The 27,551-nt window shown below is 42.0% G+C and overlaps 1 protein-coding gene and 1 long non-coding RNA gene across 4 annotated transcripts in view; one reads left to right on the top strand and one right to left on the bottom strand.

Annotated features, from left to right (window-relative positions):
• Window positions 1-8,692, top strand: part of LOC136829740 (tRNA (32-2'-O)-methyltransferase regulator THADA-like) — a 305,236-nt gene extending 296,544 nt beyond the window's left edge. For both annotated transcript variants that reach the window (XM_067088559.1, XM_067088558.1), the window contains exons 15-16: window positions 635-795; window positions 6,625-8,692. In XM_067088559.1, the coding sequence (XP_066944660.1) occupies window positions 635-795; window positions 6,625-8,629 (2,166 nt within the window). In that variant the 3' untranslated portion in view covers window positions 8,630-8,692. The remainder of the gene's footprint in view (window positions 1-634; window positions 796-6,624) is intronic.
• Window positions 541-27,551, bottom strand: LOC136829743 (uncharacterized). 2 transcript variants are annotated; one of them, XR_010850466.1, is made up of 5 exons: window positions 27,393-27,551; window positions 9,244-9,390; window positions 8,714-8,905; window positions 6,562-6,772; window positions 541-790 (listed from the first exon to the last, which is right to left on the bottom strand). It is a non-coding gene; the product is annotated as an uncharacterized lncRNA (long non-coding RNA). The 2 variants fall into 2 exon arrangements; XR_010850467.1 differs by lacking the exon at window positions 27,393-27,551 and adding an exon at window positions 20,725-20,857 and having other exon boundaries at window positions 9,244-9,372.

Here is a 27,551-nt window from a genome sequence, read left to right as displayed (position 1 = left end):
TTCATAAGAGAACTAAGTGGATCCATGGTCCTTCAAACAGTTTTGTCCAGATCATTTCTGGGGAGTCTTTGGAAAAGATCCTCCCAAGTATAAAAACTGGCCACTTGACTGCGGTCAGTTAATTTATGTTTGAGGAGCTCAGTAGTTTGAGATCTCCCTTATAAGCAGCTATTTAGTGCAGGTTAATTGGGAGTTTTACAATTTAGTTGATACATATTTCTGATCCTTTTTGTTTAGGACTTACTACGGGCAATCCATTGCTTTGTTAGCTGAAGCATAGTCTGTATATGTAAACTTTTAACTAATACTTTGCATGTGTAAAACAAAAATTCCATTTTTTTTTTTTACAAAGCCATTGACATCATGTATATTTATGCAGCACAATATATTGAAGTCACAGTAGTTACCAGTAATCTTTCTTAGTTAACTTTGCTAGTTGTAGAGTATTGTACAATACCTGTATACTAACCTGATATCGAGCAGTCCTCTGTAATATTTACATCTTCTATTGCTCCTTTTTAATTGTAATGAAAGATATTCTGTATTCCATTGTTATTTAATGGATTGAAAATACAAAGTAAAATTTTATATTGCATAGTAGACGGTCTTTCAGTTATATGCATAATATTTTCAGTATGAAGAACAGAACACTGTGGATTCTCCCCCGGTACTGGCCCTTCACATCTTGCACTCTTTAGTCATCCATGCATCCTTGGCCCATCATCTTATTCAGCACATGCCGAGCATTACCATGACTTGTTTGAAGGCTTTCACTAGTAACTCCTGGGCCCTAAGGTAAGAACATAATGTTACTCTTTAATGCATTCATTAGTTGATGTTAGTACACCCTAAATATAATTATCACAATAGAACGTACAACATATTAACGTTAGTACTCTGAATGTAATCGTTACAATAGAACCTACAATATATTAATCTGTAGGCCTTTAAGCAATTTTACATTATTATACCTTGGGTAATCTTTTGTTTTCATCATTTTATTACCTTGAAAAATACCCTTGAATTTAAGATTTCTAGAATCAAGAAAACTGTTTGGTGAGAATTTCCATCAAGGCCAAACCATTCATAGTTGTACCCTTCAAAAAACACTTTATAAGTGATGTAACCATTATACATGACTACTAATAAACAATCTAAACTTTCCATCATATCTTTTACTTTTTAATTTGTGCATACTAATAAATGTAATGATTTACTTCATACAAATTGAAAATCTGCATTTTTCTTGTACTTAATGCACTGCTGTGGCTGGATAAACCATACATTCCAGGATTAGGTACTACACACCAAACTGGATTCTTGACTTTGTCATAGATGCAGATATGCCATGAATTAAAGTTTCGCTTACTATTCCTATGTTAAAGGTAACAGACAATATACTTGGGGACTAAGAGCCAACAATCAGGGTTTATTACCAAAAATCACAAATTGTAAAGTATTTTGCTTACGTATACAAACCAAAGCATTTCATATATGGAGTATAACTCAGTGCATATGCTGGACTCCTTGTAAACTGACAAACAAAGAGGATATCTTGGTGGATGGGAGGAGAGAGAGGAGGGGTTACCCATGCACTTCTTACTCATCCATTGTTCCTTGGGCAGGAGACAAGCAGAGCAGGGTGATTGAGGTGGGTTAAACCTATATGAAAGGCTTTGGTTTGTATACCTAGGAAAAATACCAATTACTTTAAAATTTGTGATTTGTTCCTACAGTGATAGAAACACTATGCCTTTCATTTAAGGAGACTCACTCCTTAGGTGGAAGGTAATGCCATGTGACAGAGGGTGAGTGCCCACCAGGAAAGCCAATCTTCCTGTTGCTTGCAAAGCAGACAAAAACACTGCACCACTACCCACTACACAGAGAAAGAGGCTGCAAGGTCCAGAGCCTGCATCAAAAACTTTGTAGGAAGAAACTTGGGAGAATTAGGACTAATTACAGTACCAAAAGGTCTTATCGGTCAGTTTTTCCTGGCTAATAAAAATTGATAGGTTCAGGAAAAACTCTGCCATGTCTCCCCTTCCCCCTGTTATAAGAGACAGAAAGCAATGCATCCTAAGGTAGTGCAACAGGTGCTCTTAGTTTACTTACATCAAACTCATTTGGGTTCTGCTTGCACTTCGGCTCAAATGCTCTCAAGTAAGGAAAAGTAAAGGAATGCAAGGGATAAAACCACACATTCCTCATTCATTCCCAGAATAACCTATCCAGCCTGAGTACTCGAATGAAACACGGTGCCTAGTCCAAGACCAGTAATGACGCTACTTGTTGAGTAGCTACCAATGGTCCCAAGGAGAAGGTATTGAGGGACTTAAGAGCAAGATCCCTCTGGTAGAATAAGGAAAAGGTAGTCTAACTCTGCTAGACCCCAGCCCTCATTGCCTGTTGAACCAAATAGTTCCACCAAAAGGTGAGAGATGGTCCTACACCCCTGATTGACAGTTCTCACTCAGATGGGTGAAAAGGCCTGACTCCTCTGAGGGGGGGGATTGTATGCCAGTGTAATGGCCTCAAAGCCAGAAGATGGTATTCCAAGACACCTCCTCAAGATGACCAGTGCTAACAAAAAGGCACCTGCACTCCGGCCTTAAGGAGTACGCTGTTTTCAGGTAGCACTAAGGGCACAGACCAGGCACAATAACATCTCATCTGGCCACAAGTTAAGTCAGAGAAGGAAAGGATCAAGAATCTCTCAATGCTCTCAGAATCCAGGGATTTTGAGTTGTCACTATGAATTTTGGTACAAAGGAAAGTAAGCCATACCCTTTTGAGTGTCGAATGAGATAATGCAAACTATGTGATTCCTGAACTCTTGCTGGCAATGCTAGGGCTAAAAGGAAAATAATTTTCATGGTACGGTCTCTATTTGCGGAAATAATTTTCATGGTATGGTCTCTATTTGTGGATTGAGACAACGGCCCGTAGAGAGCAGCTGTTAGGCCTCCAAATGACCAAAGAAACATCCCACTCTGCAGGGCATATTTCTCAAGAAAGGCAGGATTGTTCGAAATTCCTAATGAGCATGAACAATTCCACTAAAGCAGAAAAGTCTAAATTTTGTCAGAAAACATGAGAAGAGGCTGCTCGGTAACCTTTAACGGCAGACTCCTGAAAGTCAGCTGTTTGCCAAAGAGGTAATGACTAGAGAGTAACCCCTTCTACAAAACCATTTCTAGAAGATGGTCCACTTCCCCTGATTCACAACTGTGGAGAAACAGCAGAGGTACCCAGAAATTTCTCTCACTGCCCAGCAGGAGATACTGGATAACCACTGTGATGTTGCAGGGACTGGATTGCTAGATGATACCTGCAAATGTGTTCTTGGCACAGAAGGCTGGGCCACTGGGGAAACTATTGGAATATCTATTAGGAGGGTGAAGAGTTCCATGTACTGAGGCCAACAAGAGGCTACCAGAGTGATGAACACCTTGTTGATCACCTGGCAGAAGAGACTGAACAGGGTAGAGACACTGAACAAAAGGCTTCTTTGGTGAATGGAGTCTGATGGATATACCCATTCAGAGCCAAGACGTCTGTGACCTTCTCCACCAGGGAAAGGGGGCTATAGAATCCCAGGGACCAGATAGAAAAAACTACTGACCGCTCATGAATAGTGAAGGCACATTGCCAAAGGTCTAATGAAGATGTGGCATGAACAGCTGCTGTCATCAGTTTCCAAGCTGTTTGCTACAATGAAGGTGGAGAGCCCCTCCTGATGGAGTTTTGAGAGGGGCAGGCTGTTCATGAGGTGGCACAATGACAGACCCAATCTAAGAGGAGTGTCCTCACTGCCTTCCCAGGTGGTGTATTTCTTATGCCTGGCCAGCAGAGAAGGGAGGAGTTGACTTGATCTGCTAGCTACAAGGAACTCCCTGACCTGCAGATCAAGACGTTCACCTTGGCAAAACCACCACAAGATGACCATTCTGAAGGTCTCACTTCTTGGGCAGAACCAGCCACCCATCCCAAGGATGATATTGTTGGCCAAGTCGACACTGAGGTCGCATTTAAGCATGTCCTCTTGAAACCACTGCTCCAGATCTGCTGGGAAAGACTCTGAGGGTGAAGGGCACTTGGTCCCCAAAGGCTCACCAACACCACTGGTGCCTGCCACCTTTGAGGCAGGTGGAGAGACATCCAACTTTTGTTCCAAAGACCACTCTCACTCCTGTCCCAACAGTGGAGCAGTCCTTGGCACCAATAGGTGGTGAGTGCCAGTAGGGTTACAACTTAAATGCACCCCTGATATAGGGTCTATGGCAGTGTTGGAGTGGGTGTGGGGTGGGGAGTGAGGAGAGGAGCACAAGAGTGCTACAGTCCCTCTCTTCTCAGGGCTGGGATGAAGCGGGGGATGGGAGACCTCTCCCGGGAGCAAGGACGAGCCCACTTTATAGGGTAGGAAAGCGCAAGCGCCGAACAAGGTGAAGGTGAATGGGCTCCTATGGGCAGCTACAGGTGAACTGTAAGGAGAGCTCCTTAAAGTTCACCTGTAAAGAGCTCCCATTGTGTTGGTAACTGAGAACAGCCGGGGAGAATGACTAGGCTCAGTGTGACTATCCCACATGGAGACCTTGCCCCATGTAGGGACTGGTAGTCAAGGGCAGTGAGGATATGCAGCACCATCTGAGTATTGGTGTGACAAGGCACTGCCTCTACACCAAGAATGTAGGTCACTCAAGGGCAACCTAACACCTCTGCTTCACCTCCAATGGGGGGAGTGAAGGTCCAATGAACACCAGGATCTCTTCATACTGGTCTTGAACCTTATTCTTCTTACACAATAGTCCAAGGAGGAGGATGAGAACAAAGAGTAACAGTCTCCTTTTTTTGGTCCTACTCTTTGGTCCTGGAGACCTATCCATTTCCCTAAATGGGCAGGGAGGGAAATCAACACCTCCACATGCTCAGCAGGACAACTGGTGGGACCTCAGTCTGATGGGGATGCCTGTGGAAGGGAGGATCAATAGCTGTAGCAATTATGAGTGAGATCTGTTGACCTCCATTCTTTCCTGCCAAGGAGTTGAGAAAAGTCAAGAGACAGAACACCAGCAATACTATAGGAAGGACAAACCTTCGATAGGTATATTAAAGACATCTGAAGCCTCCTCATCATCTGATGAGGGATGAATGGGTTTGTAAGATCACAACCTGTCATTCCCAGAAGTGGAAATGCCAGGGGACGGGGAAGGGGGGAATGGCCACTGTGGGTAGGAAAGATTTGGGAGGACTAGGCATCACTTCTAACATGGCTCTGTGTTCTAGAAATTCTGGGAACCCTTTCTTGATAGTGACATAGATCCTGTTTTCCATTTGAAAACCAAAACTCAGAAGATAAAAGCAACACACAGTGAACACAAGGGTACTCATCCAAGTCAGCACAGCTAAAATAAAGGAAGGAACAATAGGTGGCGTGGGTAAATCCCCCCGACCCCCCAACTCCACCAGGATTCCCTCTTTGTTAGTCAGTTTACAGCCAGTCCAGCACATGTGCTGAAGGATTCTCCATATATGAAAGACAGCATTTGAATCTCCAGAAGGAATAAATCCTCAAGAAAGCAAGTAATTTTAGCTTGAGCTTAATGCAACTCTTCACCCTTCCATCATACTTGAGTAAACTATAGGGACATAAGATGATACAAATCCACAAGCTGAAAATACCACAAAGTTCTGAATGGCTGACACTCAGTACCCAATTGTCCTTCACATTCCAAATTTTAATGTACAGTATTGTAGACAAGAAGCTACAGTCGATTCGAGCAGTGATATTGTGAATCTCTTGCCACTTCTATCTTTGTTAGGTTATCATTCTTTGAAAGGCTATAATTATGAATACTTTAGGAAGAGAGAAAAATGGAGCTTATCTCTAAAGACAGCACTATATTAGGGAAACCAATACGGTGAGAAACTGCCAGTCTTGCAGGAAACAGAAACAAGATACTAAACCACTCAATTCATGGATTAACAAATTGCACAGTAAACATGGATATTGGTAACATTATGTTAGGAGGCTACCTGAAAGTAGCAGTGGCCAAAACTTAAAGATTTCATAAACCTGCTAAAGAGAGAAGAATTGAAGCACTCCAAATCCTAGAACTATGTATAGTTTATTGACCAAGAATAAAACTTGCAACATTTTATATTTAAATAAAAGCCTACTATAACATTGCAAATTAAAAAAGTGAATCTTGGATATATCCAAAATAATTCATATCAGACATGTTGAAGGTAACTGGGAGGCAATATTACTTTATTGAAGTTCTAGGATTCCCTTTGGAGTATGATGATTTGATAACTATTCTAGTGTATGTATCTGTTCATCATGTTCGTCCACCCTTAACTGGAAGAATAGTCCCAAGTAGAAATAGGAGCGTTCATAATTGGAAAAATAATTCAGTATTTACTTTTTACAACCCATCTGTAACAAACCAACATCATACTAATGTTATATGTATGTTAAATGTAATTTGCTTATCCTACAATTATGAATGTAATGTGTCTGCCTCTCAAACACTGCATCAATAACCATAACCCTCTTACCTTTCAAGCATCATGTGTACTTTGTAGCTGAAGTGTTCTGAAGTTTTAATACTTATTTTTCAGAAATGCTGCTTTGCAACTTTATGGTGCTGTTGTTCCAAGGATGGTTGGGCAGAAAAAGGTTCGTGATGATTCATCTATCCTTAACAGCCTTACTGCATCCGAATTCTTGGCTAGACATGCTGCACTCGCGGACTTTCTCCTTCAGCTTCTAGAAAATAATAAAAATACCAGAAATTCACAAATAAACCAAGATAGCAGTACATGTTTAAAAGACTTGAAAGATAATGAAGACTTTAACAACCAGACATTTTCACCATCCTTAGCAGAACATTCTAATCTGGTACCTGTACTAAGTTTGCTTGCCAGACTTTCTCCTGGCACAGGCTTACAGCAGAGTCTAGAACTAAATGAAAGATTAAGTAAATACTACAGTGTAACAATTCTTTTACTGGGATCTCAAATTCACACTGTTCGACGGTTAAGTGCACTTTCCCTTGTTGCTCTCACGCCAAGTGAACAAGCTGTTGTGATGGTTAAGCGTATAATTAGTTCCTTAACAAATGAGAGGTTGTCTGCAAATGAAGTGCATGGTAAATTACTTACTATTATAGAATTTTTAGATACCTACCCTAACCTGGCCACCGATGATAGTGTGAGAGTACCGCTGGTTTCACTTATGGTAATGATTTTGAAATCTGCTAGTGCATATTACGTTATTGCCAGTACAGCCTTAAAAATTTTAAAGACTTTGAAGTTTGAGAACTTAGACATTAATCTAGATTCTACTGATGTTTGTAAACCAGGGGCTCCACAGTTTGTACTGACAGCCACAAAGTTAAAGATAATGCAACTCTCAGAGGAAGAAAAGGAAAAATTTGTATTGAAATTAATTCTGTATAATCAAGTACTAGAGGAATACTATCTAACATTTTTGGAAAGTTTTATTGAAAACAGCAGAAGTGAAAGGTGGATGGAAAGGGTCGAAATGACAATCTGGCAGAAACTGGAAGATTCTGAAAACCTCAGATCTTCAGTTTTAGTAAGAATCTTATATGTAATACTAAAAAAACAAAACAGGATTACACAAATCCCATCTAAAAAATGTATGGAAAATTTATTAATTTTACTTCAAGGCTTTTCTGGAGCAAAAATAGCTTCAAAAGTACTGACAGTTTTTGCCTTTGTGATAAAGTACCTCTGCAGTGTAGAGCAATTTGATTCAATAGTTATGTGTGAAGTTGTAAATGAATTTTCCTCTGTTGTATGCAAGTATTCCAACGCAACTTCAACAGAAGACTATCGTTTAGAAGCAAGTACAGCTCTTACAATAGCTTTTCCTCCACTCTTCCTTAGTCAGTTGTGTATAGGCATATCTCCCAAGGAACAGCTAATTGTTGCAGTGTTAGATTTACTGCAAGATGAAGACCCAGTAATCAGAGATGCTTCATGTCATATTGTGTTTCAGCTACAAAAGTATTCGTTACCTTATTTAATATCCTTGAATCCTCTGACTTTTCTCAAAAACCAGATACAAGAACTCGTACTGCCAAACCTTGCTCTTAGTTATTTTATTGAAATTGTCGTCATGTGCAGCCTGTACCAAAATAACTGGAAAGTGCTACAGGTCATTTGGAGATTGCTTTATGAAGATATAGCATGTGAATATAAACCAAAATTAACCCTCTTCCAGTCACAAGCTGTTAACTTATATAAGGAACAAAAACATTGTGGAACAAAAATAAGAGAAGCTTTTGAAGGAATAGTAAGAGAGTATGTTGCTACAAGAAACACGCAAAATGACGAACTCCTAGCTAACGATGGAATTTCTGAGTGGGTCCTAGCAGAGTATGAAGAAATTCAGAAACAATGCAAAAAAATTCAGACCTCTCTTAAACAACATGAGGATCGGTTAACTGACAGAAGGTTTCTTCTAGCAGAAGTAATGTGTATAAAAGCACAAGAAACACTGTTATCAGTTAGCAGTATCCTTGATATCAAATTAGATTTTGACTCTGGTTATTCATTGCCTATACAAGAGGGAAAATACTTTTGGTTAAAATTGTAATGTAAAATATACTTGTAAAAAAATATGGAAAATTATTTATGAAAAATAAAGCTATTTTTATACCATAGGACTTTCTTTCCTCACCTTTTATCACCTTCTGTGATTTTTTTTTGTGGGTTTTGAAGTGATAAAGGTTCCTTCTGCACATTTCTAAGCAAAGGGCCCTTGTTGTTAACTTCCATTTTGCCAATAAGCCTTGAAGAGCAACAAATCCTCAAATAAACCTCTTCAAGGGTCATGTCAGTGGATGGAGCATGTGAATTTGGTCTTCAATAGCTGTATGGACCAAGAAAAGCAAACAATGTCAGTATAGTTTATCAACGTATCAGAATAGTTACAGAATATTTGAAAGTTGCAGAAGATAGCTTGTTTCATCATTATTAAGAATAAAAATTCTGACTGGCTTCACACCATCATATTACATGCCACAAAAATGTCTCCAATGAACAAAGGTAACTAACAATGCTTTTAGAATTCTTCTAATTGGCTTTCCAGTAACAGAAGTAAAAGCTAAAATTACCAAAGTAATAATGTGAATGCAAAATATTTTTTCAATATCACAAGAGATTAAGAAAGGTTTTAAAACAAATTCAGTGTCATAAATATAAACTTACTTTTAATTATACCACTCTCTCCTGACAATCAGTGATTAGTACCTGGAAAACACAGGTACTGTACAAGCATTGATGCACTTGATGTTTCTGTTGCCTGATGCACCATCCCTGTAAAGGGTAACCATTGTACTGCTCCATTTTGTTTCCCTGGACCAATGCATGAAAAGGAAAGGAAAAAATGAATTATGAATACTTTCGTAAAGTTAAAATGAATTATGAATACTTCAGTAAAGTTGCACTTCAGGAAAACGTCACTAAAGTTAAAAGAGATGTACTGTACTACCAACTGGTTGTCTCACTGTCAAAGAGAAGAGGGAGTCTTGCTTTATGCTGGCAAGAAAGACCTACAAGCTGTTTAGAAGAGGGACCTGAATCAAGAATACGTGATACTTAGTACTTGACTCATGTCTTGAACTACAAGTGCCTTGAGGCTTGGGGATCATTCATTTTGAGCACCATAAGGCAATGAGTCCAACATAGAGTCTGAAGCTTCCTAATACCAGTGAAAGATTGATGACTCCCTTGCTAACAAGAAAAAGATTACCTAGGCAGGAGGGTATAGCCCAGTAAGATGAAGAATGAGTGATGAGACCAGGATATTCATCAGGTAGAAGAATAGGTCAACTGACAACGGTTCAAAGAGGAAGCATCCAAGACTTCCATTACTGACAGGATGATCAAAATCCTCAAAAACTGCAAGGGAACATACCTTGTGGACTCTAACCCTAGCAAGAATCAGATCTTCCTCCTAGACTGACATCAAAGCTTTTTGGATCCAGGAAAGGGCAGGTGGCTAGCAACAAATGAACGTAAGTTTTTTAGATATCCAACTTTTACAGCATCTATGCATAACCCCAAGATGTTAAGGCAGCCTATCTTGCCTGAAGACTTGAAAAGACTCCTGTTTTAGGCGATGCTCTATTGTCTGACTGCTGCAATGATGCCTCTCCAGTTCTGAAGCTTTTAAGGCTAGGAAGACAACCACAAGTTCCATGAAGTTTATACCCTCAGAGTGAGAGCAACCCTTAGCCTACCCCATCTTGGTTTAAAAGTGTGCAGAAACCACACATCTTACAAACATCTCTGAAAATGCTTACTTATGGTATGAAAATTGAAACAGAGATGAGTGAATATGTTGAGCATTATGAACATCAGTATTGCATATCTTTAAGGGTTGTTGACTTGCTTAACAGCTCATGAGGTCAAGATGATCAAAACACACAACACAAGCAATCCATCAAGAGTTTAATGGAGTAAGTCTAACTACAACTGAAGTCTAACAAAGACCATAATTTACTACAGATATTGTAACCAACCATTGAAGAAATAGCTTGTCTAACCCAAATGTAAAAATAGCTTCACGGCTGAGTGAAAACTGATTTGAGCAATTCATGGCATTGCCCCCAAAAATAAATTAGACTATTTGAACAAGGCATTTATCAGGTAATAGTGAAGTGACCAGGAAGATTTTGGCAAAAGTAGGTGAATTGGGGTTTGTGACCATGCCAAATTGAAGCTGTAACTGATAATGAAAAGACAATCAGTAAAAGGAAAATAAAATTTGGCTGCAATGTTATGGACCCTAAACTGGGTAGTATCAAGGTACCCTAGAATGTATCAGGTAAGGCAAGGTGCCCTAGGATTGGCTACATTAAGATCAGTAGGCCAGAATGCAATCTAAACCAAACAGTGCCAGTGCATTGGAAGAAACAATACTTAGACTTATGGTAGTGTCCTTAGATTCAAATATTTGACCAATGGAAGATGCAAGCTAAATAAATGATTATGTATCAAGAATATAAAAATACTGTATACAGTATATTAAATTTACTTCTCATGATAAAAGTATAAAATTTAAAAAATAACCATAATCTATATTTTGAACAGTATACTAAACTTCAAATTTTTGTTTGTGTTTAATTAGCAACCTTTAGTTTTTGATGTACAGTACAGTCATTTGAATCTCACCTGTTTATAAATATAATTTCTTTCCATGTTGTAAGGAGTTTTGGATACTCATGATTTCATGAGTTTGCACCTGAAGAAGTTGTAACTAATATCTGTCTGTCTACCTAAATGAGTTGTGATTTTTGGACAACAACTTTAATTAGGATTTTAGCTACTCTGAAATATTACTCACCAACTTCCAAAATGTATGACTTATTTTCAATTTTTTATTTTGCTTGGACTGAGTGCTGTTAAATACTGGCTACTGACAGCAAAGCACCATATTGAATAAAAATAACAGCATCGATTAAACTCATGTTACATCTTTTGCAAACACCTGATACAAAATATTCACCGTTCCATTGCAATTGCATGGGTAAAAGTACCTGAACAGAGGTAATTATGAATGTTTTGATACTAAACTGTTCTAAAAAAATAATAAAATAAATCCCTCGATGAATGATAGTGTATTCATAATGAAGCCAGACACAAAACCCATTCTTAAATCACTAATGTTTGGTTTGTTTAGATTGTGTAAATGAACCATGCAAGTGCAGATACACAGGCATTTAAACAAGTAAGAACCCACTATCTCTGAATGTGCCTAACTAAGTATGGCTAGGTTGGTGAAAACTGACTTGCCACAATAAATCAACCTTAACTAACTAAAACTGGGTTCAATTTGGTGATTGAAACAAGGGCGCAATGGGAGGGGTACAAAGGGTTGTTTCCACCAAGTACAACAGTCCATCCCTGATTACTCTATGACCATGCTGTGTCAATTAAGCACACTTAGGCCTATATGTGTTGAGGAGGTATGCCACACCCTACCCCAAATAATTTCAACTAAATCAGGTTATGCAAAGTTCCCTTCTATGTGAAACTACAAATAATCCCTGACTCACCATATCAGTTTGCTCTTTTACAATTTTTCTAGTACCCAGAACACTCTAGTCTTATCCATCCCTACCCCAACATCATTAAACAGACTCAAGATAATACTGTATATGCTACCACAGAACATTATGTATTTACTTTTTACAGTGCTTGCTCTGATTAAAATTCAGAAGAATTAATTAAGCAAAAAAATGAGAACCCCGTGGGCCACACTGCTCACCTGAGTTCCATGCTAGTATGTGATTAAGATTTTTTTTCTGTACTGTACTGTACTTCACTTTAAAACCTTAGGATAAATTATACAAGTTACCAATACTGTACTTTAGTGTGGCACTGAAATGATATTTTAATGATAAAATAAGGTTTGTTCATACTTACCTGGCAGATATATATATAGCTGTATTCTCCGAAGGTCCGACAGAATTTCAAATTTGAGCGGCACACGAGTGGCCGGTCAGGTGGTTAGTACCCATTCCCGCCGCTGGGAGGCGGGTATCAGGAACCATTCCCATTTTCCATTCAGATTTTCATAGTGCCGTTGTCTCCTGAGGGGAGGTGGGTGGGCACTACGAATATATATATCTGCCAGGTAAGTATGAACAAACCTTATTTTATCATTAAAATATCATTTTGTTCATGAAACTTACCCGTCAGATATATATATAGCTGAATCGCACCATTGGAGGTGGGCAGAGACAGCATAGGATTGAGAAACAAAACAATGTAGATGATTACACATCTTGGTTCCTTACCTTTTAGCATAGCTGACTTCGTGATTACTGTCACCCAAGTCTGCGTCTGCTTTACTGGAGTTTCCAACGAGGTAGAGACCTATATGGTTGGAGAGTTCCAGACGATCTGTCAACGGGACGTGACCACTATGTGCCCAGATCGTAGCCCTCAAGAAGGAAGCAAAGAGACAAAAATAACCACCTGACCTACCAAACATCGTGACTAGTTAAAAACTAAGGAAAGGGAAGACTGCCCCACAGTCTACCCACAACCATAAAAACACAACCAAAAAATTTTAAAAACTATTCCTAACCATACATTAAAGGATAGGATGGGTACTGCCTCCTTCTCCCAAGATCGTACCAGCCGAAACGTAAGGTCCCAGTGAACAGCAAGACTCAGACTCATACACTGTTCTTACGTCCTTTAGGTAATGAGGCGAACACAGAATGACTTCTCCAAAAGGTGGCATTCATAATATCGTTCAGAGCCATGTTCTTTTGAAAGGCTACTGACGTTGCAACAGCCCGAACCTCATGCGCTTTAACTTTCAAAAGTTGAAGTCACTCTCCTGACAACTCTTATGCGCTTCTTGAATGGTGGACCTCAAGAAGAAAGCCAGCGCATTCTTTGACATGGGGACGTCAGGTCTTCTCACCGAGCACCATAACCTGTCTGCAAGACCTCTCGACTCTTTAGTCTTGTTCAAGTAGAATTTAAGAGCCCGAACAGGGCAAAGCAGTCTTTCTGGATCCTGGCCCAGAATACCCGCCAAACCTTTCAATTCAAAGGACTTGGGCCAGGGTGAGACGGGTTCTCATTCTTGGCAAGAAAAGACGGTTGGAGAGAACACACTGCATCGTCTCCTTTAAAACCAACTGACTTAGATATCGCATGAATCTCACTGATTCTCTTTGCAGTAGCTGAGAGCCACTAAAAATAAAGTCTTCTTTGTTAAGTTCCTCAAAGAAGCAGCATGAAGGGGGTTCAAAGGGCTTTGCATCAGGAACTTAAGAACCACGTCCAAGTTCCAAGATGGAACCAAAAACTGAGGCACCTTAGTCGTCTCGAGCGACCTAATGAGGTCATGGAGGTCCGTATTGTTGGCGATATCTAATCCTCTGTGTCGAAAGACCGCCGACAACATACTCTTATACCCTTAATAGTAGAGACTGCCAGCTTCGGAACTTCCCTAAGGAAAAGAAGGAAGTCTGCAATCTGGCTCACAGTGGTCGAGGAAGAGGAAATCCTCTGCTTTCAAGTACACCACTGTCGAAAACATCTGCCCACCGATTGATAAACTGCGATCGAGGATGTTCTTCTGGCTCGCGATCGCTCTTGCCACCTGCTTGAAAAACCTCTCGCTCGCCAGCATTTCGATAGTCTGAACGCAGTCAGACCGAGAGCGGAGAGGTTTTGATGGTATCGTTCGAAGTGGGGCTGTCTGAGTAGATCTGGACGAAGAGGTAACACCCTTGGAAAGTCTACCAGCAGCGACATTACCTCCGAAACCACTCCTTGTAAGGCCAATACGGAGCGATCAGAGTCATCCTCGTATCTTTGCGACGACGCTAACTTCCTGACCACTTCTCCCAGGATCTTGAAGGGAGGGGAAAGCGTAAAGGTCCAGACGAGACCAGTCCCAAAGAAGGGCGTCTATTGACACTGCTCCTGGATCCAGGACAGGAGAGCAGTAAAGCGGAAGCCTGTTGTTCTTTGACGTTGCAAACAGGTCCACTAAGGGACGACCCCATAAACCCCACAGTTTTTGGCACACTTCCTGGTTCAGAGTCCACTCTGTCAAGGGGAGCAGTTGATGACGACGACTTAGCAGGTCCGCTCTCACGTTCTGAACGCCTGCTACGAACCTCGTCAAGATCGTGAACGTTCCTGGAACTCGCCCACAACAGGATCTCTTTCGCAAGAATGAACAGGGAACGAGAATGAGTGCCTCCTGTTTTTTCAGGTAAGATAGAGCAGTGGTATTGTCCGCGTTCACCTGGACTGTGCGACCGGACACTTGATCTTGGAAGAATCGAAGGGCCAGAAAAATCGCCCTAATTCCTTCATATTGATATGCCAGGACACCTGTTCCCCTCTCCAGATGCCTGACACTTCTCTCTTGCCCAGTGTTGCTCCCCACCCCGACATTGACGCGTCGGAGAACAACACTAGGTCGGGGTTCGGAAGGCTGAGAGACACGCCCTCTGAAAGCCTCGAGGGATCCAACCACCACCTGAGATGCTCCTTCACTTCGAGGGAAAGTTTGAGAGACAACTCGAGATTTTCCTTGTCTTCCCAGTTGTCTTGCAGGAAGAATTGAAGAGGCCTGAGATGTAGTCTCCCTAGGAAAACAAACTTTTCCAGTGAGGAAATGGTCCCCAGCAGACTCATCCACTCCCTCACCGAACAGGTTTCTTTCCCTAGGAAGGCCAGGACTTTTTCGTAGCACAGCTGTTGACGTTCCGGGGACGGAAAAGCCCGAAAAGCCACTGAGTCCATCTGAATCCCCAGATACACGATGGACTGCGTTGGGGTCAGGTGTGACTTTTCGAAGTTGACCAGCAGGCCGAGTTCCTTCGTCAGATTTAAAGTTGCTTGAAGATCCTCCAGACACCTCTCCCTCGATGAATCGAATCAGCCAGTCGTCCAAGTAGAGCGACACACGTACGCCTGCCAGATGCAGCCACCTTGCTACATTCCGCATGATGACGGTGAAAATCATGGGAGCTGTGGACAGGCCAAAGCAAAGAGCTCTGAATTGATACACCTTTCCCCTCAAGACGAACCTCAGGAACTTCCTTGACTGAGGATGTATCGTCCACGTGGAAAGCACGCGTCTTGAAGGTCGAGGATACCATCCAATCCCCAGGTCTTAAGGCTCCTAGAACAGACTGCGCCGTCTCCATCTTGAAAGTTTCTTTTCATGACTGAAGCCGGTTCAGGCTGCTGACATCCAGCACAGGTCTCCAACTTCCCGACTGCTCCTGGGGACCAGGAACAGCCTGTTGTAGAAGCCCGGGAATTCAGGTCTGCCACACGACCTGTTCTATTGCTCTTGACGAGCATTTGCTGCAGCAGGTCGTATAGGATCTCTTGTTTTCCTGGACCACTTCCTCGGAGGAGAGGTCCAAGGGCGAAAGGCTTAAGGGAGGGGAGAAAGGAAAGGGATCTTGTATCCTTTCTCTAAAACCGAAAGGGACCAACTGTCTGCCCCTCTCACTTTCCAGACTTGGAAAACGCAAGAAGCCTGGCACCCACCGGTATCTGGAGGAGAATCACATCACTTCTTGCCCTACCTCTAGCAAGGGCTTTACCTCTCGAGAGGTTCTTTCCTCGAGAAGAAGGCTTCGAGGATGCTCCGGCAAAAAGGGCTTCTTCATCTTGGGAGAAAGCTGCCGGTTTGACGTCGTCGAGGTCACAGGAACCGCAGGGCGCCGATGACTGAGCCAACAGGTCCTGTGTGGTCTTCTCTTGCAAGCTTGCAGCGATGTCCTTTACCAACGGCCGGGAAAAGATGATTGGAAAAGGGGAGCAAACAACAGTTCTCCTTTCTGTGCCAAGGAGACGGACTTCAGAGCGCGAAGTTCAAAGCAGAATAGAGACCTCTTCTTGAGCACTCCTGTTGCAAAGTGCGAGGCCAATTCGTCAGAACCATCTCGGACCGCCTTGTCCATACAAGACAAGACGCTCAAAAGGTCCGACAAGGAGATCGAGTCCTGACTCCGAGACTTAATGTCCAAAGCTCCAAGACACCAGTCAAGGAAGTTGAAGACTTCTAACGTCTTGAAAAGGCCCTTCAAAAGATGGTCCATCTCCGTGAAGAGTCCAGGAATCTTGGCGTCGACAGATGAGCCCTCCTACTCGAATCAACGAGCGAGGCGAAGTCTCCCTTAGATGAGGAAGGAAGACGTAAGCCTAAGTCTTCTCCGGTCTCATACCACATCGCCGCTTTTCCCGAGAGTCTTGAAGGGGGAAGGGCGAAAGAAGACTTTCCTTGAGCCTTTGGGAGTCCATCCACAAATGGACTTTCTTGAAGGCCCGCTTAGTGGAGAGCGATTTAGTCATTTTCAGGAATCCCGGAGCTTTCCTAGACTTAGAAGAAGTCAGTTGAGAAGGAGGGGAGAGAGGAACTGCCGGCAGAAACTTGTCAGGAAACAATTCCTTCAACAGCCTGACGAGGATCTGGTAGTCCGACGGCGAGGACTGATCCTTCAACTCATCTTCAGACTCGAGACCCTGAGTCTATCTCCAACATCGGGCGGGAAGAGCAGAGAGAAGTTGGAGAGGAAACACGCCGCAGGGACCTCTGCTTGGAAGAGGAACTGGCGTGCAAAGCAGCTGGAGAACCAGGAACCACACGAGAGCCGACAGCAACGGCAGGTGGAGCGTCTTGAAGGGAGTCAAAACGCCCCTCGGGCGTCACGTCTGGCAGCATGACGAGCTTCTTGCCCAGCCGGGCGTCACGTCTGGCAGCATGACGAACGTCATAAGCCTGGCGGCGTCATCAACAAAATGGAGAACATGACGTCTAGAACGAGAAGGGAGGGGAGGGCGTCCTGGGGTGACGTCAAGACGATCCTCCCAACACCCTCTGGGGACGAGTCTAGGGTTCCTTCCACGACGAGCGGCGAAGCAGGACGAAGGTGACGAACGAGGAGCAGGAGAAGGAGACCGCCTAGATCTCTTCACTGGAAGTCTAACATCCTTCCGACGAGGACGGGACCTGGACTCTCTCTGCAATGAACGAGGAGAGTTGCTGCTGCATGGAGGCAATAAGGGTCCTCGTTGGTGACGCCTCTCTCTGGAGAATCACGGAACCTAGAGGCAGAAGGACGAGGGGGCGTCCTAATCCTCTTCTCTTGAGGAGGGAGAGCTCTTGGGCGCTCAAAAACGTCTTCTTGGGATGACGTCCGGAACTTCTTTTATGGGGAAACGATCCACAAACTCTGGCGAGGAGCACAGAGTAGGAGAGAGAGGGCGAAGCGTCCTCCTCCCTAAAGCTTCTCTTAAGAGGGCGAGAGTCTATCTGACGGTTCCAACCCCTGCGTGGGGAGGACGTGTCAGAAGACGAGAAGCAGTCCTTCAGGACCCGAACACGAGATCGAGCCTGGGCAGCCTGGGAAACGTCTTCAGGACCTGCCGAAGGGACGCCAGACCGGTGGGGGTTCCCCGTCACCCTCCTTCGGCTTTCGACATGCTCTCTCCCTGAGTCCTGGGAGTCCAGCAGAGGTCCAGGCCTAGAGGCATGATGGGGCCGGTCTGACGCCCCCTCCACTGCACTGGGGCACTAGTCACTTCACAACACTTATCTTGGAGAGCTGACACTTTAGATTCTAAAGCACGAATCGATTCCATCATAGCGGAAAGCATATTAGTCTCCACTGGCACGATCTCAGGGGCAGGAGACAAAACCACAGGGTTAGGATCTAAAGGTACAGGGAGTTAGGGCCGACATCAACACTTCCGCAAAGAGAAGCACTCCTGGAGGAAGACCTCCTCAGTCGATCACGCTCCAACTTCCTCACATATTTATCATACGCTCTCCATTCATTTTCAGACAAAGAAGCACATTCATCACACCTATCATTCAACATGCATATATGCTTCCTACAGTTAGAACAAATAGTGTGAGGGTCAACCGCAGCTTTCGGCAACCTCACCTTACATTCAGACATCACACACGCATACGGTAACTAGCAGAGCTAGACCCAGACATAATGATAATCTAAATCAAAAACCCAAAGAAAAGTCAAAAAAGCGTATGCCGATCTACCGATCCAAAGTCAAAATACCAAAAGACAATGAGATACTCAGTAATCTAGAAAAAGCAAATCCTATGACGGAGGTGCAGACAACAGTTGTTGACAACACCGGCGACAGAGAAAATCTGAATGGAAAATGGGAATGGTTCTGATACCCGCCTCCCAGCGGCGGGAATGGGTACTAACCACCTGACCGGCCACTGCGTGCAGCCGTGAAATTTGAAATTCTGTCGGACCTTCGGAGAATACAGCTATATATATATCTGACGGGTAAGTTTCATGAACAAATTTTTTTAGATAGTTTTGACAATGCAAACAGTTTTGACATTTCCATAGGTAATTTTTTACCTCATAAACCCCCTCTTACATCTGACTATTGGGAACAAGGGTTTGCATGAAGAAAAACAAAACTGATCAGTTAACTGGGGGAATGACAAATACAGCAACACAGTCTAACCTAACTTTCCCTGACAAAGGATTACCCTACACTATGCTGCCAGGTCCTACCTAGAACCTCATTAACCTTCAATGTAATATGTGGCACTGGTCTTTCATGATATATCCTAACAAACTAAGCTATGGCACCAGGACTTAGCAGGACACCCCTTTAACCTTGCACTCACTTAGCAGCACATTGCTTACCCAGGAAGGTCTTCTGTCCTAGGTAGGTTGGGACAAAGGTTTGACACCATAAAAATATACCATGAGATAACAGAAAAAATACTCCTTCTTTACCTCAACATGGAAAATGTGTCTCTTGACATCTTTCTGCAAAAATCCTGAGAGACAAAATGGAAAAATCCAACTCAAGCCTTTGTCACTTTCAAGGTTAAAAAGAGAGCAAAGACTGAAAATTCAGATACGACAAAAGCCAAGTATCATAAAACTGTAACAGCAGAACATGCATTAAATATACAATATCATATAATTGATTACATAACAAACATTTGAGAGAGCATTATTTACTGGCTACTTACGTCATTATTGCAAAGTAGACAGACAGGGAGCAGAAGACAGGTATCACACAGAAGAAAAGTTGTTGCAAGTACCAAGACACAGACATAAATCATATAAGGGTACTTATAAAAATTAATTTCTTGTCAAACACACAGACAATGGACATTATTTCTATAAATTAACACTTTAATATACAGAATTTCTCAAAGCAGCCAGCGTAAAATTACCCAATTGCTTTTTATTATTGGTGCATAACATTAGCTTTTGTTCCACCAGTGCCGATACCTAACACTAGACTAACTGGGTGGGCAACAGCACACTGAGGGAACTCAAGGTTTTGGATGGGATGGGGGTTGGGGGGTCTAAAAATAGTTAAATTACACCCACATGAATGATAAAATATGTCTAACACAAACAAGAAAACCTGTGGCAAAAATACAACATTACGCAATGAAACGCTTAAGTAACAATGGCGCAGGAAAAACAAAATCATGTGGCTATGCTATTTACAGAGTTGCCTCTTAACCTTAAGCGCCCTTTACCCTCTCCCCCACCCCCCTTTAGCCCGAATAGGACCAAGATTCCTTGGCAAGGTTAGGATGCAATCCTGTAAATAACCCTGGGAGCGAATGCAGAGTGAGGGGTATTGGTTGCTGTAGTAGTTATCTCATTAAACATGAAGATCTCACTTATCAATATAAATTTCTGACTGAAGAATATACAAAAGGATGTACTATAATATAGCCTATACAGTATTATTTGAAAAATTTACTAAGATAAGAAATTTACCATCTTATGTTTTTATATTTACTTTTAATATGACCTAACTAGACATTACAGTTACCTAACCTAACCTTGGATGCCGTGCCCGAACATGGCCGGGTGGGGGTAGGGGCGGGAGGGATTCTGTCCCATGAAACCCACCCCAAAAAATTCATGGCCCCTCACTCTGCATTCACATTTAAGCTATGGTTTTTGGGAGTCTGGAAGTGAGCGTGCGTGCGTGCGTGTGTGTGTGTGTGTGTGTCCGTTTAGGGGGGATGCAAGGGGAGGGGCGGGGACTGTACTGGCACCGTATGTTAGTTTAGGTTTACATCAGCCAAAATGTCCTGTGGTTTACCCAAAGTTTGGCAAAGACTTCCGTCATCACAACCTTATAAGAACTCAATGACACATTTCTTACCTGTCATACAAGTCATCGTCACCACCGAGACTGGCAGATTAAATAACGAGGGTCACAATAAAAGCGCCGGACAGTTTTCAAAATGGGTCAACAAAAATGACAATCAGCTGATCAGCTCAGCTCCCAGCCTTCTCAATCAAAACATTGTTCGTATGTTACAATAAACAATACAATGGAATAAATGCTTGGCCATAAGGTAGTAAAAGGGGGGGGGCCATTTCTAGATGGAAAAATTAAATGGTTAATAATATCAAAGATATAATAACCCAATTAATGACGAATATCAGCAAATAACAATAACCTCAATAATACTTGAGTCTAAGTCATGTCCGAACTCCGACCACAACCCTCAAACGAAACTGACTTATTTGTACAAAACTGATAAACTTAAGAAAATGAGAAATACCTTCCATTGAATACAATAGCAATCATGCCAATAATGAAATATATATCAATTCCAATTAACAAGACAGTGGAATCAAAGAAACATAAATATGAAACATTAGACCTTTCATGTGACGTCATCAGACGTCTTACATCAGCAGAACTATTCTGTTGAATCGAAAACTCACAGGCGTCTGCGTCTTTAATTTGACCCTTTACCTCCTGCGGAAGGCGCCGCAGAAATACTGCTTTTGTCAAGCTAATTTCCTTCCTGCGCCCGTCTGCGTGGTCGCCTGGTGATGCTTCCCCAAGGGGCTGGGTCAATAGGTCTAGTGCGCGCTGTGCTCTTTCGGGGACGGGCATGGCATATTTGCATCAGCTTGTCTCGCAAGGCCGAGTACATGACCTTGTCTGGTTGTGAGTCAAGCCATGGAGAGATTTTGTTGAAGACCTCTTCAGGTAGCGTCGTCATGGTAACGTCTGCCTTGGTCTTCTCGTCTATGATGCGCGCCACGCCGAAATGAGTGTAAGAGACCCATCCATCGCACCGATGGCGGTCTCTTTCCAAGTTTCGAGCACACGCGTGTGTGCGTTATATCTTCGGAGGGACCCAGACAAAGAGGGAACAAGAACACCCCGTTTTCTCTCAAGGAACGCAACTTCTACCATACAATATTTCCGTCTGTTTCTCCCTAAACATTGTTGTCTAGATATATGTACAATCACCACTACTTGCATTGCCATGCAAGCATTTTAATCATGTACTCATAATGTTCCACCGAATATTCTGTATCAAACTGTATGTTTCTGTTTGTGAAGACGCCAAACGTCTCGCCATTTCACATGTATTATGCTACTGCATTGTATTCACTAATTTGTCTTGAATCTCATGCAATTGGCCATATGTAGAATTTCCTGGCCTTTCCATTGATATATGTTTTACCACTGTACGTTTATTATGTCTCTCACAATCCCTGAATTTCGACTACTTCAATTTGAAGGTGAATAACATCGGAACGTTACTAAGCCGATGCTGTAGCAGAGAAAAAAAAAACGATTAGAAAAATAGCGAAGACTCTATACAAATGAAATGCAGCTGATGCAGCAATTTCATTCAATATTACTATTATTATTATTATTAATAAGATGAGTCCTATTCGTATGGAAAAATCCCACCACAGGCTTCCAAAGAATATTATGGTGCTCATTAGGAAGAAGAGGAGGTAAGGGGAAATACAGAAAGAAGAGATCTCAATTGCTGAAACAGAAAAAAGAAACTAATAAATTAATAAACAGATAAAAATGTATTAAACTGCAAGGAGAATAGTGTTATGGTAGTCAATCATTGCATCTTCAATTATATTTACTTACATTCATTTATATTTTCATCTATTTGTTTATTTATTTCTTAATTTATTCATTCTTTTTTTAATCAGTGATTTCTTCTCTTTGCATATATCATTACCTTCTGTTACTTCTTTCTAATGAACGCCATATTCTTTGGAAGGTTGAATTTCAAGTCAGTAGGCACGTCTAATGGGGACCACTCACCACAGCACCACCACCTACAACCCTGCAGCCAACAGAATGGTGGAAAAGTTCTACAGGTCTCTGAAGGCGTCCCTCATGGCTCGTTGCTCCTCTGAAAACTGGAAGTACCAGCTGCCCTGGGTCCTCCTCGGGTTGAGGACCGCCCCCAGAGCCAATGGCGACCCCTCCTCAGCGGGAAATGTCTGTGGGGAGACTCTGGTAGTACCAGGGGAACTCGTCGCAGAGGACAGGGACGACATAGGAACGCAGAGGCTCCAAGACAGGGTTAGAAAGTTTGCCCCCTGCCAAAAGACATTCACCGACAGGACGTCCCCCTTCATACCCCCTGGCTGTCCTTCACCACCCACGTCTTCATCAGGGACGACACCGTACGCCCACCCTTGACTAGACCCTGCAGGGGATCTTTCCTTGTACTGGAAAGGAACAAGAAGGCATTCCGAATATCCATCCATGGGCGGGAAGACTGGGTGTCAATAGATCATCTCAAACCTGCATTCCTGGAGGGGGGTAATGGAGGCGGACCCCAAGATCTCCTGCGGGATGTGGCAGCCCCTCAAACAACCCCGGTCGCAGGAAGGAGGCAAGGGCGTCCCCGAAAAACCCAGAAACCTGACGGAAAGGTACCCCAACAAACCACTGCCGGGGATACCAGGGAAGGTGACTGCCCTCTCCAGTTGACATCGAGAAAGAGAGGCCCCCTTCGTCACCCCAGCAGATACCTGGTTTAATCATACGTTGCCTGCGTTGTGGCGGGGGGGGGGTATTGTAAAGTCCCCGCTCAATGCGTTCTCTGTAGAGAACATCCCATTTTCTGCAGTGCCTTTTCATCAACCTAAGGTGGATCGGAATATATATTTATCATCATAATTGTAACTGTATATATGTTGTCTTTCTAAACAATCATGTTTTATGTACAAGTAACGAGTTATTTATGTTATGTGTCAGACATTGTTAATCACTATGTTCTCCGTATGAACCTGTCCTGTTTTTGTAAGGAATTAGTTTGACCTCAGGTCACCTGTAAATCTTTGTACCAGCGGTCTCTGCGAACTATACAGACATCCACATCCCTCTTTATAAGCAGCTCGTTTTCATCAATAAATGGACAGTACTTGTCTTCCTGCTCATTATTTTGCACCTCTCTCACAAATCTTTTCCTCATCAGTGGATGTTGTTGCTGAAATTTTCTTCATTAATGAATTAGAATATTCTGAGTGCAAAATGTATCATAATATCCCCCCCTTTTTATTAGGCGAATAAACCGTTTCTACAAATTAGTTGATCGCTTAAGACAAAAGCCAAGTCAAATATTCAAAGTCTTTCATTCTAGCATAATGGAACAGACTCAGGTCCATCTTTTTATTTAAGCTATCTTTTAACCACTTCTCTGTATCTCTGCAGTTCCTACCTTTCAATCCGTTTTATTGCAAATATACTTTAAAAACATTTTGTTTCTATAGAGACTACATTTTTCATTCTACATTCTTGTTCAACATCCACACTTCAGTTCCAAGCAGGAAAGTTAATTTAGCATGCTTTCCAGCTTTGGCTCCCATTAACCCTACTTTTCTCCCCCAGATCTTTCCTCCTTTATTATTCTGTGACTCAACTTCACAGTATGTAGCACACTGCAACTCTCATCTATTCTAACGTAAGCTCAGCATAGCCCACACACAGGATCCTCCCTTTTCTCTAAAACTTCTAAAATTTTTTATAATGCATCCACACACCCCCTTTCTCTGATCTAAGCCATATTGTACTTCCCCTATCTCATCGTCTATAATCTATCTTTTTCTTCTCAGTCAAAACCCTACCCTGCCATGTACCTTCTTAAGTATAGCCTACTAATTAAGGCTATGCCTCTATAGTAATTCTTTCAAAAATATTTTGTCTTTTCCTTTATAAAAGTTAACAATTACTGCTCTCACCCCTTCCTTTGGAATCTTTCCCCCATCCAGATATAACTTACACACCCTGATCACTCTCACACTTTCTCCACTGTAACCGACTCTCACTTGCAGTCCTTTCTATTAATTTCCAGCAGCTTTCCATTGTTCCTCATAGTTGCCCTACAAGTATTCTCAAAATTCCAGTACACCCTTTAACCCTTCCACCATTCTGCTCTGCTTTTTTTTTTTTTTTTAGCCAAATTCAACAAATCTTCAAAAACTGCATTTACTTCAGAGAGTATCTCTCCATTTGCATTTTTGTGTGCGTGTGTGTTCCAAGAGCCATTTGTTCATTAACATTCTTCTCTGCATTTACATCTTTAAAGAACTATCACTTTTCCTTCCCTAAATATTTACTCAAATTTAACCCCTAAACTTGAACCTTCTCCACCATTTTCACTTGTCATGGACTCTTATGCTCTTGAATACTGTACTGCTACCTGATTTTCTTTAGTCTAGCAACTGCATTTCAAAATTATAATCCAGTTATGGAGGAGGGAGAGAGAAAGAAAATGTATGAAACTGAAGATAACGGTCTGCATTTCCTACTGCTACTACAATAGTTGGAGAGGTGTGGGATGAAAAACCGCAGATGGATGGGAACTGTGGAACAGAGCTGCAGCAGGAAGGGCGAAAGCTGAAGCACGATAGGTGTGAAAACCACGAAAGCAGCAGAAGCGGAACGTGAACAAGTGGAAAAAGTAAAGAACTGTTTTGCATAACTTCCAAACTTCAGCTGGGGGTCAACATGTGATTACTGCGAAGGGGCACTCCACCTTGCAGTATGCCGGATGACTTACTGCATTTGGGGATCCTCTCGCACACACGTTTTGAATCTCTCATGATGAAACTTAGCTAGCACTGCTTTCTATTCTTAAAACTATGAACTTGAAGTTTGCGTCTTTCCTTCCTTCAGTCTCGAGATCAGTTTGGACAAGATGACAACATCACAAAATCTTTTGAGAGACTCTCATAACACCAAAGTGGTCCTTATAGGAATGGCATGAGGCCAACCTGGGCCCCCCTGACAGATGTCTTGTGAGACATCTACCCGTGGTCCAGTCTCCATTATCAGCCTCATATTTTCATACATCACCAATTTTGTTCACCCTCTACTTCATGAAGAGAGGCTATTCAGTCTTCCCCTGGGAAGGTGAGGCTTTCTCCATAAGGCTGGCAGATGCTTCTTTATCCATAATAAGATCTAGATGCTTTAGTTGCCTACTCCATCTCCCATGATTTCCTTACTGGTGGATTTACTCTCAGAGAGAGGCATGGATGAATCTGCCATCAGGAACTTCAGGGCAGCTCTTTCCAAAGCTCTACTTCCTTAGAAATTGGATGTTATGACCACAAAAGAATCAAGGTTCATTGTCTTTACCTTTGACAATGAATGCCACAAGAAATGTCTCTTCTTAAATGAAGCCTTACTCTTGTACTAAGCATGATTTAGCTATCAAAATGGTCGTCTTTTATGCTAAGCCAAATAACAACATGCATGACTTGACAGCTCATGTTAACTGAAAGAAATTGGCAATGAGGTCATCTCTCTTAAAACGTCATTGCTAAGATCCAACTTCCAAGTGATCTGCATGAACCCATGAAATCCTTCACCATCCCCTCTCCTTCAGATACAGAAGAAACTGAAAGAAAAAATTTACTCCAGTGATACATCGCAATTTCAAAAAGGGCATAGTTTTGTCACCAACTGCGCTAAATTTCACCAGTAATCATTACTTCCATCTCCAAAAATGCTCTAGCTTTCTGGTCTCTGAAAGTTATGTATGTTTTTTTTCTGCAGAAGAGGATGGCTTCAACCTTGTAGGCTGTATTTTTGAGCCTCAGCTACTTCAGCACTTTTCAAACATAATTCATCAGATGACCAAGTCCAATATATGCCAAGTTGAGAAGCCAGTCCACATTCTCCTGCTCCTACCTCAGGGCCATCTCCCTCAAAGAGTTCTGCATCTTTCTCTTGAGCCTGGGGAACTTTTGTTCTACATCCAGCCTCCCTATCGGCTTCCATTGTCGCCCATCTCCTTTCATCCATTGCAGATCTCTCTTATTCATGCTACATGTCATCCAGGCCTGGGTATGTCACTCTCTTGAAGCCAGTGCATAACAGTTATCTAAGTTGATGGTTTCTATACCCACAAAAATAAAATTTGTCTTAACAAAATATTTCTTTATGGTAGACTAATAATTCCTTGGTTTTTATAGTCTTTATAAAAACTGTCCCTGAAACATCTACTGTACATTAATGACAGAGAAAATCTTCAAAAAATACAAAATATAAAAGGTCGGGGAAAAATAAGAAGTAATACATATTTACGTATGACATTCAGGAATCTACCCAGTTATAAGTCCAATGGGCTATTTGTTTAATAAACTGACGTCTAAGTCTCATTAAGCAAATTAGTATTAATAGAATCATTATTAAAAATTAAATTAATGAGACACATTTGTAAATTTGAAAGCTCTCACACAAAGTATTTGTTCTTGAGCGCTGAAAATTGGAGGAAAGTCAAATTAAAGAAATTAAAACGCAGAAGGCAATTCAGCTGGGGTCTAAGACAGGACACTGCAACAATACCTTTAGTACCATCTACAATTTACCATGCAAGCACACAGTAAATGGTAATCCCTCAAGGAAAACTTACACAAATCACGAACAAAATTAACTTGTAGCTTTTATGTACGTTAATCTGCCCACCAAGCCAAACTCATCACTCTCCAACAGCTAGCTTCAAGAACTCATACTTGAGTGGAGGAAAAATGACATACCTTAAAATAAACAACTTCCTTGCATCTGATGTCTCAATAAAACTGAAAATGCTGGAGGTTCTGTCAAAGATTTCTTACTTTTATACATGTTCTTGTTACAAAACCTGAACCCATATGTATTACGAAGTTTGCTTTGGTAGCAATTTGGGTCTATCTTAT

The sequence above is a fragment of the Macrobrachium rosenbergii genome, chromosome 45 (assembly GCF_040412425.1).
Source record: "Macrobrachium rosenbergii isolate ZJJX-2024 chromosome 45, ASM4041242v1, whole genome shotgun sequence".
Classification (NCBI taxonomy): domain Eukaryota; kingdom Metazoa; phylum Arthropoda; class Malacostraca; order Decapoda; family Palaemonidae; genus Macrobrachium; species Macrobrachium rosenbergii.
The sequence above is the reverse complement of the archived record's forward strand: the minus strand, read 5'-3'. Positions and strand labels throughout refer to the sequence as shown.